Consider the following 15,662-nt stretch of genomic DNA (forward strand, 5'->3'; position numbering starts at 1 on the left):
ATACATAATGTGAACTGATTTATTTACAAACATACACTACTCCTAAGCCTCTGCAAAATACAGTGAGTTAATGTGCTGATAAGTAGCTGGGCCCAACTTGCATACATTTTTCCACTGCCACTTAATTTCTCTAGGCTCATAAATTTCTTTGAGTGAAGACAATCATCTATGGTGGGCCAAATTCTCCCTGACTTACAGCTGGGCTACTCTGAAAAAGGCAACAGGGTTGCCCAGCACGTGAGGCAGAGGAGAATTTGGCCCTATATCTATATTACATTTGCACTCTAGAGTGGTTTATTTCATGCAGAGGTTGGCCTAAGAGATGGTGTTCAGATCCGGGTTTGGCTGGCGTTGGGATTTGATGCCAAACTAGGGTTAGGGATCGGGTTCAGATTTGACTGCCTGGAAGCTGCACAAGACATTCCTGAGAGATTTCAGCACCAAATGGGAGAAACCTTGAGAGATCAGCTGATCTAATAAGATTTCCACCATCATGAACTGAAATCCTTCTTGAGATATTTCACCTTCATCTGAACCGGAATCAGGAAAAAGGTCATTTCCTGCTTGGACTGGACATGGATCCAAAGCCATTGAGGTAGGTTTGGATCTCTGCATCCAAATCCCAGACTATCACCACCACAGTATGAAGGTGTTCAAGGCCTGAGGTTTTCTGTTTGAAACCATCTCCAATATAATGACTTTAAAACAGTTCCCTCCTCCCTCTAGGCTGACATTCAGTGAAGAAGTGACGCCATGAACAGAGCAGACATTTTTCAGTGAGGCTGCAAAGCAAGACAAGTCCTCATAACAAAGAGTCCTCTTCCCACCTTCCCACACAAACTTAAGATTCCTCAGTCTATGAAGAGGCACTTCCTCTCCTTGGAAACATGCTCCCCATATGCAAACCTTCTGAATTCTAGGTCAAAATTCTCCTCTCAGATCCATATGGCAGATATTCTGCTCTCCCTTCATGGGGGAATCATGCCATGCAAGGAAACCGGAACTTCAGAGCCAGGATATGCCATGTGGATCAGACAGCACATTTTTTCCTCCTAAATCTATGTAGGATTTTACACATTAACTTAGACAGCTCATTCTTAACACATATGGAGATGAGATAATATAAGCAAAAGAAGCTTGGGAGAACAAGAACCCAACAGACAGTAGCAGGCTGGAGATACAAGGAAGGTGTCTCACTAAGTTGTACTTTACAGAAGTTCAATATATATTATCTAGTCTGATATATAGTAACAAACTTTACATGACTGGAATTTTTTGGTTGTGCTGTGCAATGAACAGAAAAACAGCAATTTCTATGCTTAAGTATTTAAATCTCAGGCCCTATTATTTAACAACGACTTGGACTGTGAGCTCTTTGGGGCTGACTGTCTTTCTGTGAAATGTGCATGCAGTGCCTAGCACAATGGGGCCCCATTCTTGGCTGGGGCCCTCAGGCACTGCCACAATACAAATAAGAGATAATATTAATAAATATAGCTCCTTCCCATCCCTTAAAAGAAAAGCTTCTTACGCTGGGACTGTGAAACTACTTTAGCACGGCTGCGGCCTCGGGTATCGGCAGGCGTTGAGGTAACACTTGTGGCACTTCCAGAGCTTTGCCTCCTCGTACGGATCCGACCTGGGGAATGCAAAGAAAAGTGGAATGTTAGCAGCTTGGCCCAAGGGGAAACTTTGCTGTGGCTTCTAACTTGCTGTCTGTTCTATATTGAATTTTTTTTGCAAAAGTAACAACGATAAGAAGTGAATTCCCTGGAGTGGCACTTGCAGTTTAAAACGCAATTAAAATTGTTTTTGACAAGAAGGAACAAAGTTGCTAATATGGGCATAACAGGTACACCCAGAAAATCTCACATTTGGGCACCAATGCTTTCGTACCCCTATCTACACTTGCAAACAAGCATGCATCAGTGACAGATTTTGCCAACACCACCTGGCCATATGTATTTGTCTCAGGTGTGCCCATTATGCTCATGTTGGAAAAGTCATCTCTAAGAGTTACCCCGGTGTATATAAATTCAGCATATTTACCCCCCAAGTTAGTGCAGCTTTAATTGTAATGGAGAGTCCCATGCAATGCAATCAACGCTGTGCGAGAAATCCTGTACCTGCCCTTTATTTTTTTAAGCAAAGAATTGGTATAAAGTTTCTTGTTCAGAGTCCTTTTTATTTCTCCCTCACAGAAATTTTAGCTGGAAAAGACCCATTAGCTTGTTCAGTGCATGTCCCTGCTTGGTCAGGACTGTTCCCGACAGTATGTTCTTTCCAATGCTTGGACACAATTATGAGTCTTTAGTTGCTAGAAAAGGAATGATGATTAAGACCAACAAAAAGAAAACCTCTGTCCGTACTTTTCAACACCTCCGTTCTCAGCCAAACTTGAAACAGTCCTGGGATTGATGCCAGTACCAACACTGCATTCAGAGAACAAGTTCAAGTTTCAGGCATGATAATCAGAGGAAATAAAGAGGCATGTAAAAGATTACACATTCTGGACAATGTCGTCCACTGATCACATAAATCTGTCGCCACTGTTGTTGTTATAGAACATTTACATGGTACCATAAATGTAACTGGAGCATTACAAACACAGATAGATGCACACTTCCTGCCCTGAAGACCTCCGACTTCCTATGAGACAAGACCAATGCACACAGGACAAGACAGAGGTCGGTAGTTTGGGATTGACTGAACAGACTGACAGCTATTTTTTTCTGTCAGAGCTCTCAGAACACTGGTAACATGGCGGAAAACACTTCTGATAAGCCTGCCAGACAGTATTTCTAACAGGAAACTTCAATCTCAAGGAAAAACAAACATAAGAACAGGTTCTCATTTGGAGATGAGAAGTGAGAAACATGGGTTGAAGCTGAACTTAGAATACATGTATTTTCAGTGTCCTGTTTTAAAAACAATAGCTAAGTAGGCTTCGGAATTTACAGAGATTCTCCCATTGAAAAAATATTTCTAGCCTTGGCACAGTAGAAATGCTGGGCCAGATTCTCTACAGCATTGCAGCCCCTAAGCACTGCTCAGGAAAAGGGGCCAATATCCAATCACCACTGCCCAGAAGAGAGTTCCTTTTTGTGGGAATTCTCTGGTGGGTGTAAATATAGTGATCCGGGTCTGTATCTGCTGCTTTGCTCCCCATCTAGCACAGGAGGGGGATGTGTCAGCGGGGAGTAGGGGACATGGCAGAACGCTGCTATGCTATCCCTATCCCGGTGTAAGTTCCATTAAAGAGCGAACGTCAGTGGTGGAACTGGCAGCAGCTCAGAGCATCACATGGCTGGGACTAGCCCCAGCTCCCTGTCACTTCCTCTGCACCCAGGAGAGCTCCAGCACAAGAGAATATCTAGCCCCATATGTTCCCTGCCTCAATGTGGTAAATTCTATGCTGACTTACATCCCACTGATTTTGGTGGGTTTGCACAATTTGTGCAAAATTTGGCATGCAGGCTGTGCTCTATTTCTAGACTTCAGTGGCAGCAGCAGTACTGTGTGTGAAGAAAAAAAAAAGTGAGGGTGACACAGGCCCATATCGTATCTTAGGAGATGGCAACTCCATACAAGAGTTTAATCTGTTCTATCTTATCCTTCAAACTTTTTGAGATACTGATGGAAAGGAGTGAGAACTGTACAAAGTACCGGATGGCAACTGTACTGATAAGCTGAAATTCAACGCCTAAACTGTAACGGATTTCACAGGGAAATAGCATCAGTAACCTGTATGTGCTAGAGGTCAGCCTGCCCTGACAGCACGGATAAGATGGAAGGAGTCTGACATTTTCCTTTTGCGTGCACTCCCCTACTTTTTTCAGTTCAAGGTCCCAGAATTTTTCTGTTCCTCCAGTGTCTGATAAAGTAAGAAATTGATTTCTTAAACAGCAGAAGGAAATCGGAACTAACTGTAATAAACAATTGTTCTACATTTATAAAACACAAGGCTAAACTCCAAGACATCAAGATGTTCCTGCAGAGGAAGCAAGATATCATTTTTCTTTTTAAATGCCAGCCCCATTAAGTAGGAGGGAAAGAGTTAGAGGAACAGAACACAAATGTCAAAATAAATCAGTGCATGTTTGTTTCCAGCCATGCTAATAAAGCATTCAGGCCCAATCCAATGCCTTTTGAAGTTAATGATAAGACTTCCCTGGGCTTTGAATCAGGGCTTCTAAGTAAAAGTCTGCCTTCTGTTTTGCTTGGCAGATCTCAACACTGATATCTGGTCTTTCTACCATGCACAAAATTCTTGCTGAATTCAATGGGGGTTCCTCACATGTTGCAGGAGAGATATCAACACTGAGAATGGCCACCTTGATCTGAGAGCAGAGTTTTATCCTTATTTTAGTAATAGGACTTAAATTTTCTCATCCTCTTAAACAGGCACTGTATTTTTAACTGAGCATGTAACTGTATTGAAAGACAAGCAGATGTCCCACCACCATGCAAGTGAGATTGCGGTTACCTAATCCACAAACATGTGGCATTCTCCCCATTTCCATATGCTTGCCTGACATGGTGCAAGCCCAGCAACTGACGAGAACTAAATTAATTTCAAGCATTGCAGAGTTGTGACTCCAAGCATAAAAGGATGCTATCCCATCTTTGTTCCATGATACTGTGCCATTATATGAAAGCACTGAAAACTCATCACCCATTGATATACAATGATAATATAAGGGTAGATATATCATAACATTATGATAACAGGTCACTCTGGGATTATTTTGTCCCAGACCATTTCTATTGAATCATATGAAATGGCAGAAAACTTAACACAGAGGTTGCCCAGTGATGGCTTGTGCCCTTCTGGAACAATGAGTTCAGCAAAATTCAAACATCTGAAAATTGGGAAATACAGAGTGAAGTGAAAGACTCACGCAACCTTAAGTCTGGAGCTGACAATGGCCCTGGGAATTACCTCCATGCACTCTAGCTGTATTCACTGTGTTATGTATCACTGCATTCAATGGTGGAGGAAGAAGTTGGAGAAGCTTGGAAGAGCTGTGCTTGTGACATGAGACGATCTCGCTCTGAGTCCCCCGCAGGTGATTATCAAAAGAAAGAGGTACCAGTGTGCCTTGCAGTTCCAGTCTGCATCATTTCAATACAGAATTGTGTAGGTGGTGTCAGTACCAGGGCCCTGGGGGCTTCTTGCCATGCGTGTTGTCAGTAGTGAGGTGGGATATGAGAGCAGTCTGTGGATTCAATGATGGGTATGGGAAAGTTTAGGTTTAGGTGCTATCCTGTGAGCTAGTGTGAAGGGGTTGGGAAAGGGTATAAAGCAGTAGTTACATTTTACAAGGGTGGTATTCTGTCTGGGGAGCAGGCTGACCGTTCGAACACAGGGCAAGTGCAGGTAGTACCTGTCCATTAGTGAAAAGACCAAGTGGGAGTGTGCATGTTAGTGGGGCACCACCCAAAGAGAGCTGAGTTAAGGTTCTGGGGGCATTTCCCTTAACTCTGTACTTCCTGATTTTCAGAAATGTGAGTTGAAGAGGAACAGGGTCCCCAAGATCCCGGAAAGTACAGTGGGCAGGGACAGGGGTTCAGAGCACTGCAGAGGGGTAGGGCTCCCCCAGATCCCAACATACACATGGAAGGGGAGAATTCAGGGCTAGTAAACCCCTCCATTCCTAAACTCCCATCTTCCTCTGCTACCCCTCACATTCTCCAACCCCTTGTATCTTCTCCTCCCCCAACACCTACTCTCTTCCCCCTTACCTAGGCCCTCCAAACCCTTCCCTCCCCTTCCACCCATTTCCATTTATCCCCCTCACAATGCCCCCATCCTTTGCTGCAGACCCAGACCCACCTTCCTCTACTACCGCCTACCCTTGCCCCGCAATCACCCCTTCCCTCACAGTCAGTATTCATGTGTGCAATTTATTTTCTTTTCAAAAAATAGTTTCAGCACCTTCTGAATATTTTGCTGTACTCAGATTACGTTTCTGAAAAATAAAATATAATAATAAACTAACTAACAAAACAAACCCAAACACCTTGACATAGGCAGATTTTCCCCTAAAGTTTACAGTTCATTCTCAGATTTCTGCCCAGGGTGGATTTCAGAATTCAAACTTGCTAGAATCTGTGAATTTAACAAGATGCAGGTTTTTTCCTGGGGCTGTATCACGGGAACTCCTTGCTCAGCTGGCCTCACATTTGAATCACTAACCCCAGACTACGCTCCCATGAGGCATAGCAAATTTCAAGAACCCGCACAAGCACATGGACATCAGAGCACTAAGGAGTCCTCCTTTGGGGCTTCCCGTCCTTAGCTAGAACAGAGCTGGGGCTCCATTATAATATAGTATAAAATTAAAGAGGGAGAATGGAGAGGACAGGCACTCATCTCCATCAGCACCACAGCAGGCTCAGAGGGGTGTTAAGTGGCCCTTCATCTCAATGAGATGTTCTCAGCAGAAAGAAGAAAAGGAGTACTTGTGGCACCTTAGAGACTAACAAATTTATTTGCATCCGATGAAGTGAGCTGTAGCTCACGAAAGCTTATCCTCAAATAAATTTGTTAGTCTCTAAGGTGCCACAAGTCCTCCTTTTCTTTTTGCGGATACAGACTAACACGGCTGCTACTCTGAAATCAGCAGAAAGAGAATACCTCATGGAGATGAATGTAGTCTGAGATGTGTGAACTGCTCCATTCACATCCCTGGGTGTTCCCTTCCCCTCTCCCCAGTGCTGGAGAGTTTCTGACCTGTGTCAAGTATAACCTGTTCTCACCTCCTCAGCCCAGTCTCAGCAGTGTGTTCTTGGTGTATGCTGAGCATGCCTCCCCCACCCAGAGGGGCAAGGTTTCTAGATCCTGGCTCATATGGGGGGATAGTGAGAGGGGCTTAGATACCCCCATAATCTGAGTCACAGGAGGTGGGGGCAGTTAAGGAGGGGTCAAACTCCCGAAGATGCGCATGGGCCCCTAGATCCTGGTGTGCAAACATGGGGGCAGGCAGCTGGGCTCAGACTCCTCCGGGGGGCAGGGACCCCCAGATCCCAGAGGGTGAGGAGTTCAGACATCCCCTGATAGGAAAGGTCCCTCCAGAACCTGGCTCACATGATGAGGAGCAGGAAAGGGGAGGGGGGGTCACATCCCTGAAGACAGGCTGTGGGCCACCAGATCATGGTACACAGACAGGAAGGGAATGTGGGACTTACAGGCACATCTGCCCCTATTCTCCCCCAGTCCCTCATCACTCCCCCCTGTTGCCGGCACAGAGTGCCCGAGGCAAGCAACAGTTGGGTTTGTTGCCCGGTATGCGTTGCGCCAATGACTACAACGGGGTGGAGAAGCAGAGAGTTTTATTTGAAGCTTTAGATATGGCGCAGGAAGACTGAATTGTTTTAAATTTTGCAGCTTTGAATGCAGATTATATTATATAATTTATATTTTTTATTTAATTATATAAGTATATATAATTAATTATTTGTTGTTTTGTATAATATTGTAGCTAATTAGCTAAAGCGGCTAGTTATGTTTTTTTTTATTAGCATTGCTTGAGCTTTGCTTTATTTGGTTATATTTGTTATTAGTTTTTGTTAAATATTTTTTATTTATATGTTTTTTTGGCCGAAGCTGGTTTTGGCTAGCGAGCCGTGTGCAAATTTGTTTGTTTGTGTGTTAGCTTTTTTATAGTTTTGCAGGGTTACAGAAAGTTTAAGGAACGGAGGGGCTTCAGTTTGCCTGGGCCTAGAGGAAGAGGGCTTCACTGACACTTGTGGTCTTTTACCCTTCCAAGTTACCTAGAGTAGTGCCCAGTGTCACCAACACCCCCTTTCTCAATGTCCCCCCATCTCTTCGTAGTCCCCCAGTCTCCTCACCTGATCCCAACCCCTCTCCCCCCTTCCCAACTACTTTTGCACCCCTAAACACTCTCCCCTCCCAGTGAGTATTTGCTTGCACAGTTTCTTTTCAAAAAATGGTTTCAAGCACCTTCTAGACATTGTGCTATACTGCGATTATATTTCCCCAAAATAAAAACTTTGACAGAGGCAAACTAGCACAATATACCTGCTGTTTTTACTCCGCATTTCTGCACTAGGTTGGACTGGAATTCTCAGTGCCCAGACTGGTCTCAGATTCAGTAACCATAACATACTCTCAGAGCCACTCAAGTGTTGTGATATAAAGGTAGTTTTCCAGGTAATTACCCTCTCTGCACATGCTCAGTATAATCCATTAGGCACGTGAATAGGCACGAAAGCCCTAGCATGCCTACCTAGAGAAGCAAACTGCTTTTCAAATAACATTTTAATCTGAAGTCCCCCAAAGGACTGGTGGATGACATGCACTCTGTTGGGGGTCCCTTGAGCATTCGAGACCCTGGTGCAATGACCTGAGCTCTGGTTTGACCTCTGTCGGTGAGGGGAAAAAACACTGACAGAATGTGGCAACTTTAAGAAAAGCTGCTTTTTCAGGGAGATGTGTTGCAGGAACTCCTTGGCGAAATGGCCCCAAGTTTGACAATACCCTGGGCCCCCATGATACACACCAAATTTCAACGCAATCCAATTAACTGTCCAGATTTTAAAGCACTTCGAACAGCTGAACTTTAAACGGAAAGCTGGTCTTCACCTTAACCATGAATGTTCTTTCCAAAGTTATGGTCTCTGACTTTTACCAGTTAAAAGTCTATCTATTTATCCTTAGCCAGGGCATTTAATCTTACAGATCATATACCAAACGCTTTCAAGCTCCTGCTCTGTGAATGACTGCTGAAGATTCCAAACCTTTCCCATCCCCCAAACACTGAATAATGAGTTAGCTGAGCAACCTGCACTATGAATGGATTTAAATGAGGGAGATGTGTGCAGAAGCCTTTCCCACCCTCTCGCCCAAGCAGGTGTTGCCAAGCTGGTGCAACAGATGCCACAAACAGGGCACCCCAAAACATAGGGAAATTCGGCAAAAAAAATTGGGGATTGGTCCTGCTTTGAGCAGGGGGTTGGACTAGATGACCTCCTGAGGTCCCTTCCAACTCTGATATTCTATAATGTCATTGTGCTTATGTAAATCAGAAACAAAGATGATCACATGGAAATCAAAATCATTATTTCATTAGATCCCTGCAGGCAGGTCTGCCTGAGATGGAACACAACCTAGAGGGATTCTGGGATAATTCATACATTATTAACTCACCTCTGGGATACTATTGTTTCCTTATGGTTACAGCAATATATATATATATATATATATATATATATATACACACACACACACACACACACACACACACACACACACACACACACACTGTAAGCATATGGAAACAACAGTATCCATAGTTGAGTTTTTACACACACACACACACACACACACACACGATTTTTAAATTAGTCTGTAGAATTTAGCCACATATTCCCATTAAAAATAATGGAAAACAGATCTAAATCCTCTGGCTTGCTATGAAAATCTCAAGTATATATGATAGTTTGTAAGACAGATTCCACTATTACAGTAACAGAAAGCATTTTTCTAAGGTCTCTGAGTAACCTGCAAGCAAGATGCTGTATCCTAGAATTTGCATTTGCACATAGTCCAACTGTGCTGCCTCTAACTAAAAGCCACTTTCTCTATTGAGTCATTATATCCCAGTTGGAATAATGAATTTCATGCAGCACTTACTAGAAAAATGCATCAAATCCCACCAATTAATAGCTCCTTCCAAAAGGCAGGGCAAAAAGAAGCCTTCTTTCTTTCACTGGCTTTGTTTTCATATCAATTCAAACTGCAGAGGCAATGAGTCATAATTTGTAATCACCAATTTTTCTGACCCTCTCCAAAAGAATTACTGTAGCTCCATGGCAATGTTACAGTAAAGAGAGCAGATAAAGGAAATGCCCAGGTTATTTTCTAGGAATCATAAAATGCAGGCATAAAAATTTGCCCTTGGTTGAAACTTGACCTATCAGGCCATATTCTGCTCTCAGTACAGAAAGCTTTTTGAAGGGCTTTGTGTTAAGTGGTTTTAAAGACTAAAAAGCCCTGGTAATTTTTAAAAAGACAGTCAATGAACCAGGCCCAAGTTCAGGTTTGTAACAAATGCAGAAATTTGGTAAATTTATCCAATAGTGTATAAATAACGAGATGAGGCAGATATATTTCTAAGACATTATCCAAATAATCCACCATAATTTCATTGACTTCAATGGAGTGGCATCAGATTTACAAAGACATAACTGTGATCAGAATCTGGCCCAACATCTCAAGCCGGAAATAACTTTATTCTTTTATGTATATAAATATGATATATTAAAAACACTTAAGTTGGTCATTTTCATGTATTCACACACTGAAATAAACAAAAGGATTTGTTCTGAACAATTCTTACGCTCAAGGGCTCCATCATGTAAAGTTCTGAGCTCCTTTTGTTAGATAATGAGCACCTTCAACTCCCACTGGATGCAGAGGGAGGTAGAAGTGCATGGTACCTTGCAGGATCTAGCCTGTATGTTCTTCTGTGAAGGAGAGTTCTTTTAATGCACTGTCTGAAAATTAATAAATATAAATCCATAATATAGTTTAATCAACTCAGTGCTTTTGGAAAAAAATAATCACAATCACGTTAGTAACTGATACGAACACAGACGATAACTGATATTCTCTCTGTGTGAGATCACATATCTACATGAGCGAGCCCGTTCTCTTCCATGTGATGAAAAAGATAAAAAAAAATCCTGTAGCAGGTTCTAAGAATCATTTAACTGATTCACCACTAGATGGCATCTGTGCCCATCTACCGGTAAAACAAAGCTTAAGGGTTATCAACTATATAGTTATTCATATAAATGAGTTTACAATGAGCATCAATATGGATTCCAGCCACATCTAGCAGAAGTCCTATTTTACAAACATAAGGGACACCAGATTTTGCCCGTTTTATTCATGCTAAGAAGTGCCTTACCATGCAAGCAAATCTCAACTCATCCAAGGTTATCAACAGATTTTATGCTGAAAATGTAGGACCTCCAGAGTACAGGGAGTTGAATGAACCACCTCACAACAATGCTATAGTGCTGCTTTGCTTAAATAAATAGGTAAAATAAAGTACATTTTCCTGGAAACCAAATAAACAGCATGCCAAAAGTGTGACATAGGTTGTCCCCATAGATAGGGTGACCAGATAGCAACTGTGAAAAAATGGGACCTGGGGCGGGGGCGGGGGGAGAGGAAGAGAAGATAGGCGCCTGTCAAGGTTCCTTCCCCATGCTGAACTCTAGGGTACAGATGTGGGGACCTGCACAAAAGACCCCCTAAGCTTATTCTTACCAGCTTAGGTTAAAAACTTCCCCAAGGTACAAACTTTGCCTTGTCCTTGAACAGAATGCTGCCACCACCAAGCGTGTTAAACAAAGAACAGGAAAAGAGACCACTTGGAGACGTCTTCCCCCAAAATATCCCCCCAAGCCCTACACACCCCCTTTCCTGGGGAGGCTTGATAAAAATCCTCACCAATTGGTACAGGTGAACACAGACCCAAACCCTTGGATCCTAAGAACAATAGAAAAATCAATCAGGTTCTTAAAAGAAGAATTTTAATTAAAGAAAAGGTAAAAGAATCACCTCTGTAAAATCAGGATGGTAAATACCTTACAGGGTAATCAGATTCAAAACACAGAGAATCTCTCTAGGCAAAACCTTAAGTTACAAAAAGACCCAAAAACAGGAATATACATTCCCTCCAGCAGAGCTTATTTTACCATTCATTAAACAAAAGGAAATCTAACGCATTTCTAGCTAGATTACTTACTAACTTAACAGGAGTTGGAAGGCTTGCATTTCTGATCTGTTCCCAGCAAAAGCATTACACAGACAGAGCAAACCCTTTCTTCCCCAACCCCCGTCCAGATTTGAAAGTATCTTGTCTCCTCATTGGTCATTTTGGGTCAGGTGCCAGTGAGGTTACCTTAGCTTCTTAACCCTTTACAGGTGAAAGTGTTTTGCCTCTGGCCAGGAGGGATTTTATAGCACTGTATACAGAAAGGTGGTCACCCTTCCCTTTATATTTATGACAGCGCCTATATAAGAAAAAGTCCCAAAAAACCAGGACTGTCCCTATAAAAATGGGACATCTGGTCACCCTACCCATAGACCAAAATAGGAAAGAAATCCATCACCTAAGTATCTCTGTTTCAGCTAGAATATTCATTCAGATTTAGGGACAAATCTTAAAGCCCTTACTCAGGCTAAACTACTGTGCTGTGAAAGTAAGGATAGCAGGACAGAGGAGGGACGACATCTTCTTGTAAGTTTGTCCTTCTCCAAATGCTCTGTTGAGGCTCAGTAAACAGTATTTATCACTCAGCTGACCACTCTGTGTGAATTTGTGAGATTAATAAACACACCAAACAATTAGGTTTTATTTCTTTTCCAATGGACAAAATTCATATAGCTATATGTTATTCTCTTCCCTTTATGGGAGAGGTTAGTCTTTAGTGTCTGAAGGGTTATGTTTGTGCTCGCTTTGGAAATAAGGCAAAAAGGCAAGGGAAAGTACAGTCCTTACAAAATCCCTTTCTTTAACAGAAAATCTGTTTAAAAACTGGAGTCATTAGGTTTAATGCAATACAGGGGGAGAAGGATAAGAAAAGTTCCTGGATGTATATATAAATATAGTCACGGATAATCAGTTACCTTCTTTCTAAGACATGTGGAACACAGAAATAAATTCATGCTCTCTTACTGCAGTCATTTGTTTGCAAAATACAAAGGATTTTCAACACTTGACCAATATAAAGTATTTTCTAAAACATTTAAAGGTTAACTATGATGAAAATCAGACCCCTTATAAAATGAGATATCCAGGTTGTTCAGATATAGACATAATAAATGTACAAATTTATTTCTAGCATCAGATTACCCTGTAAAATATGTGCTGTAAAATATGCAGTAATGCTCACTTCGGGAAAAACACAATCAAATCAAGGACATGTGGTTATCTTACATGTGGGGAGGGAGGGAAGGTTATTTGGAAAGATGATATCTTCCCTGATCATTGGTTACAAAAAAGACACACATGTTCCCTTCACAGTATATTAAAAATTACATGAAGTCAGATTCTGATCTCTGTTACAATGGCATAAATCCAAAGAAAGCCTCATTGACTGGAACGGAGTTACTCCATATTTATACCAGTGTAATGGAATTCTGAATCTGGCCCACACAGATTAGAATCATAGAATATCAGGGTTGGAAGGGACCTTAGGAGGTCATCTAGTCCAACCCCCTACTCAAAGCAGAACCAATCCCCAACTAAATCACCCCAGCCAGGGCTTTGTCAAGCCTGCCCTTAAAAACCTCAAAGGAAGGAGATTCCACCACCTTCCTAGGTAACGCATTCCAGTGCTTCACCACTCTCCTAGTGAAAAAGTTTTTCCTAATATCCAACCTAAACCTCCCCCACTGCATCTTGAGACCATTACGCTGTGTTCTGTCATCAGCTACCACTGAGAACAGTCTAGATCAATCCTCTTTGGAACCCCCTTTCAGGCAGTTGAAAGCAGCTATCAAATCCCCCCTCATTCTTCTCTTCTGCAGACTAAACAATCCCAGTTCCCTCAGCCTCTCCTCATAAGTCATGTGTTCCAGCCCCCTAATCATTTTGGTTGCCCTCTGCTGGACGCTTTCCAATTTTTCCATATCCTTCTTGTAGTGTGGGGCCCAAAACTGGACACAGTACTCCAGATGAGGCCTCACCAATGTTGAATAGAGGGAAACGATCACGTCCCTCAATCCGCTAGCAATGTCCCTACTTATACAGCCCAAAATGCCGTTAGCCTTCTTGGCAACAAGGGCACACTGTTGACTCATATCCAGCTTCTCATCCACTGTAACACCTAGGTCCTTTTCTGCAGAACTGCTGCCGAGCCATTCGGTCCCTAGTCTGTAGCGATGCATGGGATTCTTCCGTCCTAAGTGCAGGACTCTGCACTTGTCCTTGTTGAACCTCATCAGATTTCTTTTGGCCCAATCCTCTAATTTGTTTAGGGCCCTCTGTATCCTATCCCTACCCTCCAGCGTATCCCAGTTTAGTGTCATCTGCAAACTTGCTGAGGGTGCAGTCCATGCCATCCTCCAGATCATTAATGAAGATATTGAACAAAACCAGCCCCAGGACCGACCCTTGGGGCACTTCGCTTGATACCGGCTGCCAACTAGACATGGAGCAATTGATCACTACCCGATGAGCCTGACGATCTAGCTGGCTTTCTATCCACCTTATAGTCCATTCATCCAGCCCATACTTCTTTAACTTGCTGGCATCAGTTCAAAGCATTTTTTAATATGAAACTTAACTGCCAATTTATTGATAGGAACAAATCACACTACTTTGAAGTCAAGAGCTGCAAGTAATTTGTTTGCTCCCAGCCCTATGGTTTCTGTAAGATGTGTGAGCTTGTGATGTAAGATGTGCGAGCTTAGAATGACTTCAAAATTCTAATAAACGTCTGAGAAGTCATTATACTATAATAATACTTTTATTTGAAAAAATTGTACTAGTCTGGCTGACTGTTGGACACTGACAGGAATACTAAAGATATTGAAAACTGCAATGTCTGCCCAAAGAGGGGCAGAACTCATCCCATCTGAGCTTCCCAACTTCGTAACAATACACCTATCCACAATCTGTTTGGAAATTTAGAGCTGTTAGCAGAGCCTAATGCTGGGGTGGGCAAACTTTTTGGCCTGAGGGCCACATCAGGGAATAGAAATTGTATGGCGGGCCATGAATGCTCACAAAATTGGGGTTGGGGTGAGGGCTCTAGTTGGGGGTGCGGGCTCTGGGGTGGGGCTGGGGATGAGAGGTTTGGGGTGCAGGAGGATGCTCTGTGCTGGGATCGAGGGGTTTGGAGAGTGGGAGGGGGATCAGGGCTGGGGCAGGGGCTTGGGGTGTGGGGAGAGGCTATGGGGTACAGGCTCTGAGCGGGGCTTACCTTAAGCGGCTTCCGGAAGGAGTGGTATGTCCCTTCTCTGGCTCCTACGCATGGAGCGGCCCCCGACCCTTGGAGTGGGGCCTTGCGGCTGTTCCGGGAGCTGCGTGGTGCGGCCCCCAACCCGGCACCCCGGCTGGAGCACTGGAGCGGGGCAGAGCCGCATGGTGCGGCCCCTGACCTGGCACCCCGGCTGGAGCAGGGCAAGCCCCAGACCCCGCTTCCCAGCAGGAGCTCACGGGCCATAGTTTGCGCACCCCGACCTAATGTATTGCAGGTTCTGAACCACCAGTCCCTCTCCAGGGATAGTAGCACAGAAATCTTAACAGGGTTTGCACCGCAAGCTCAGAATTTGTTTCCCCCCGGAATGTAACTGCTTAAAGAAAACGTCGGGAAAGTTTCTACGCAGCCATGACCAGCTATTTGGATCATAATAACTATTTGTATAGCTCTACAAAGGCCTGATTCTGCAACCTTTCTGCATACACACCTCCCAGTGAAAAGCAAGGGAGCTACACAGGCGAAAGGGCTGCAGGAGTGGGTACTAACTGGATATAGGGCCCAATTCACCTTTGTGCAGATGGACGGCACAAGACATAAGTTGTGCATAGCCCTTGTGATGGCTCCCAGCACAGGGTAACTTTCAAGTATGGTGCTTTACAGAGCTACCCAGGTAACAGTGTTTTTTAAATCTATGG

At 43.3% G+C, this 15,662-nt stretch overlaps 1 protein-coding gene across 41 annotated transcripts in view; it reads right to left on the reverse strand.

Annotated features, from left to right (window-relative positions):
- The window catches only part of CLASP1 (cytoplasmic linker associated protein 1), a 266,722-nt gene that overhangs the window by 99,497 nt on the left and 151,563 nt on the right, over positions 1 to 15,662 (reverse strand). For all 41 annotated transcript variants that reach the window (XM_037912897.2, XM_043525472.1, XM_027833968.3 and 38 more), the window contains one exon: positions 1,532 to 1,639. In XM_037912897.2, the coding sequence (XP_037768825.1) occupies positions 1,532 to 1,639 (108 nt within the window). The remainder of the gene's footprint in view (positions 1 to 1,531; positions 1,640 to 15,662) is intronic.

Source organism: Chelonia mydas, chromosome 11 (genome assembly GCF_015237465.2).
Source record: "Chelonia mydas isolate rCheMyd1 chromosome 11, rCheMyd1.pri.v2, whole genome shotgun sequence".
Classification (NCBI taxonomy): domain Eukaryota; kingdom Metazoa; phylum Chordata; order Testudines; family Cheloniidae; genus Chelonia; species Chelonia mydas.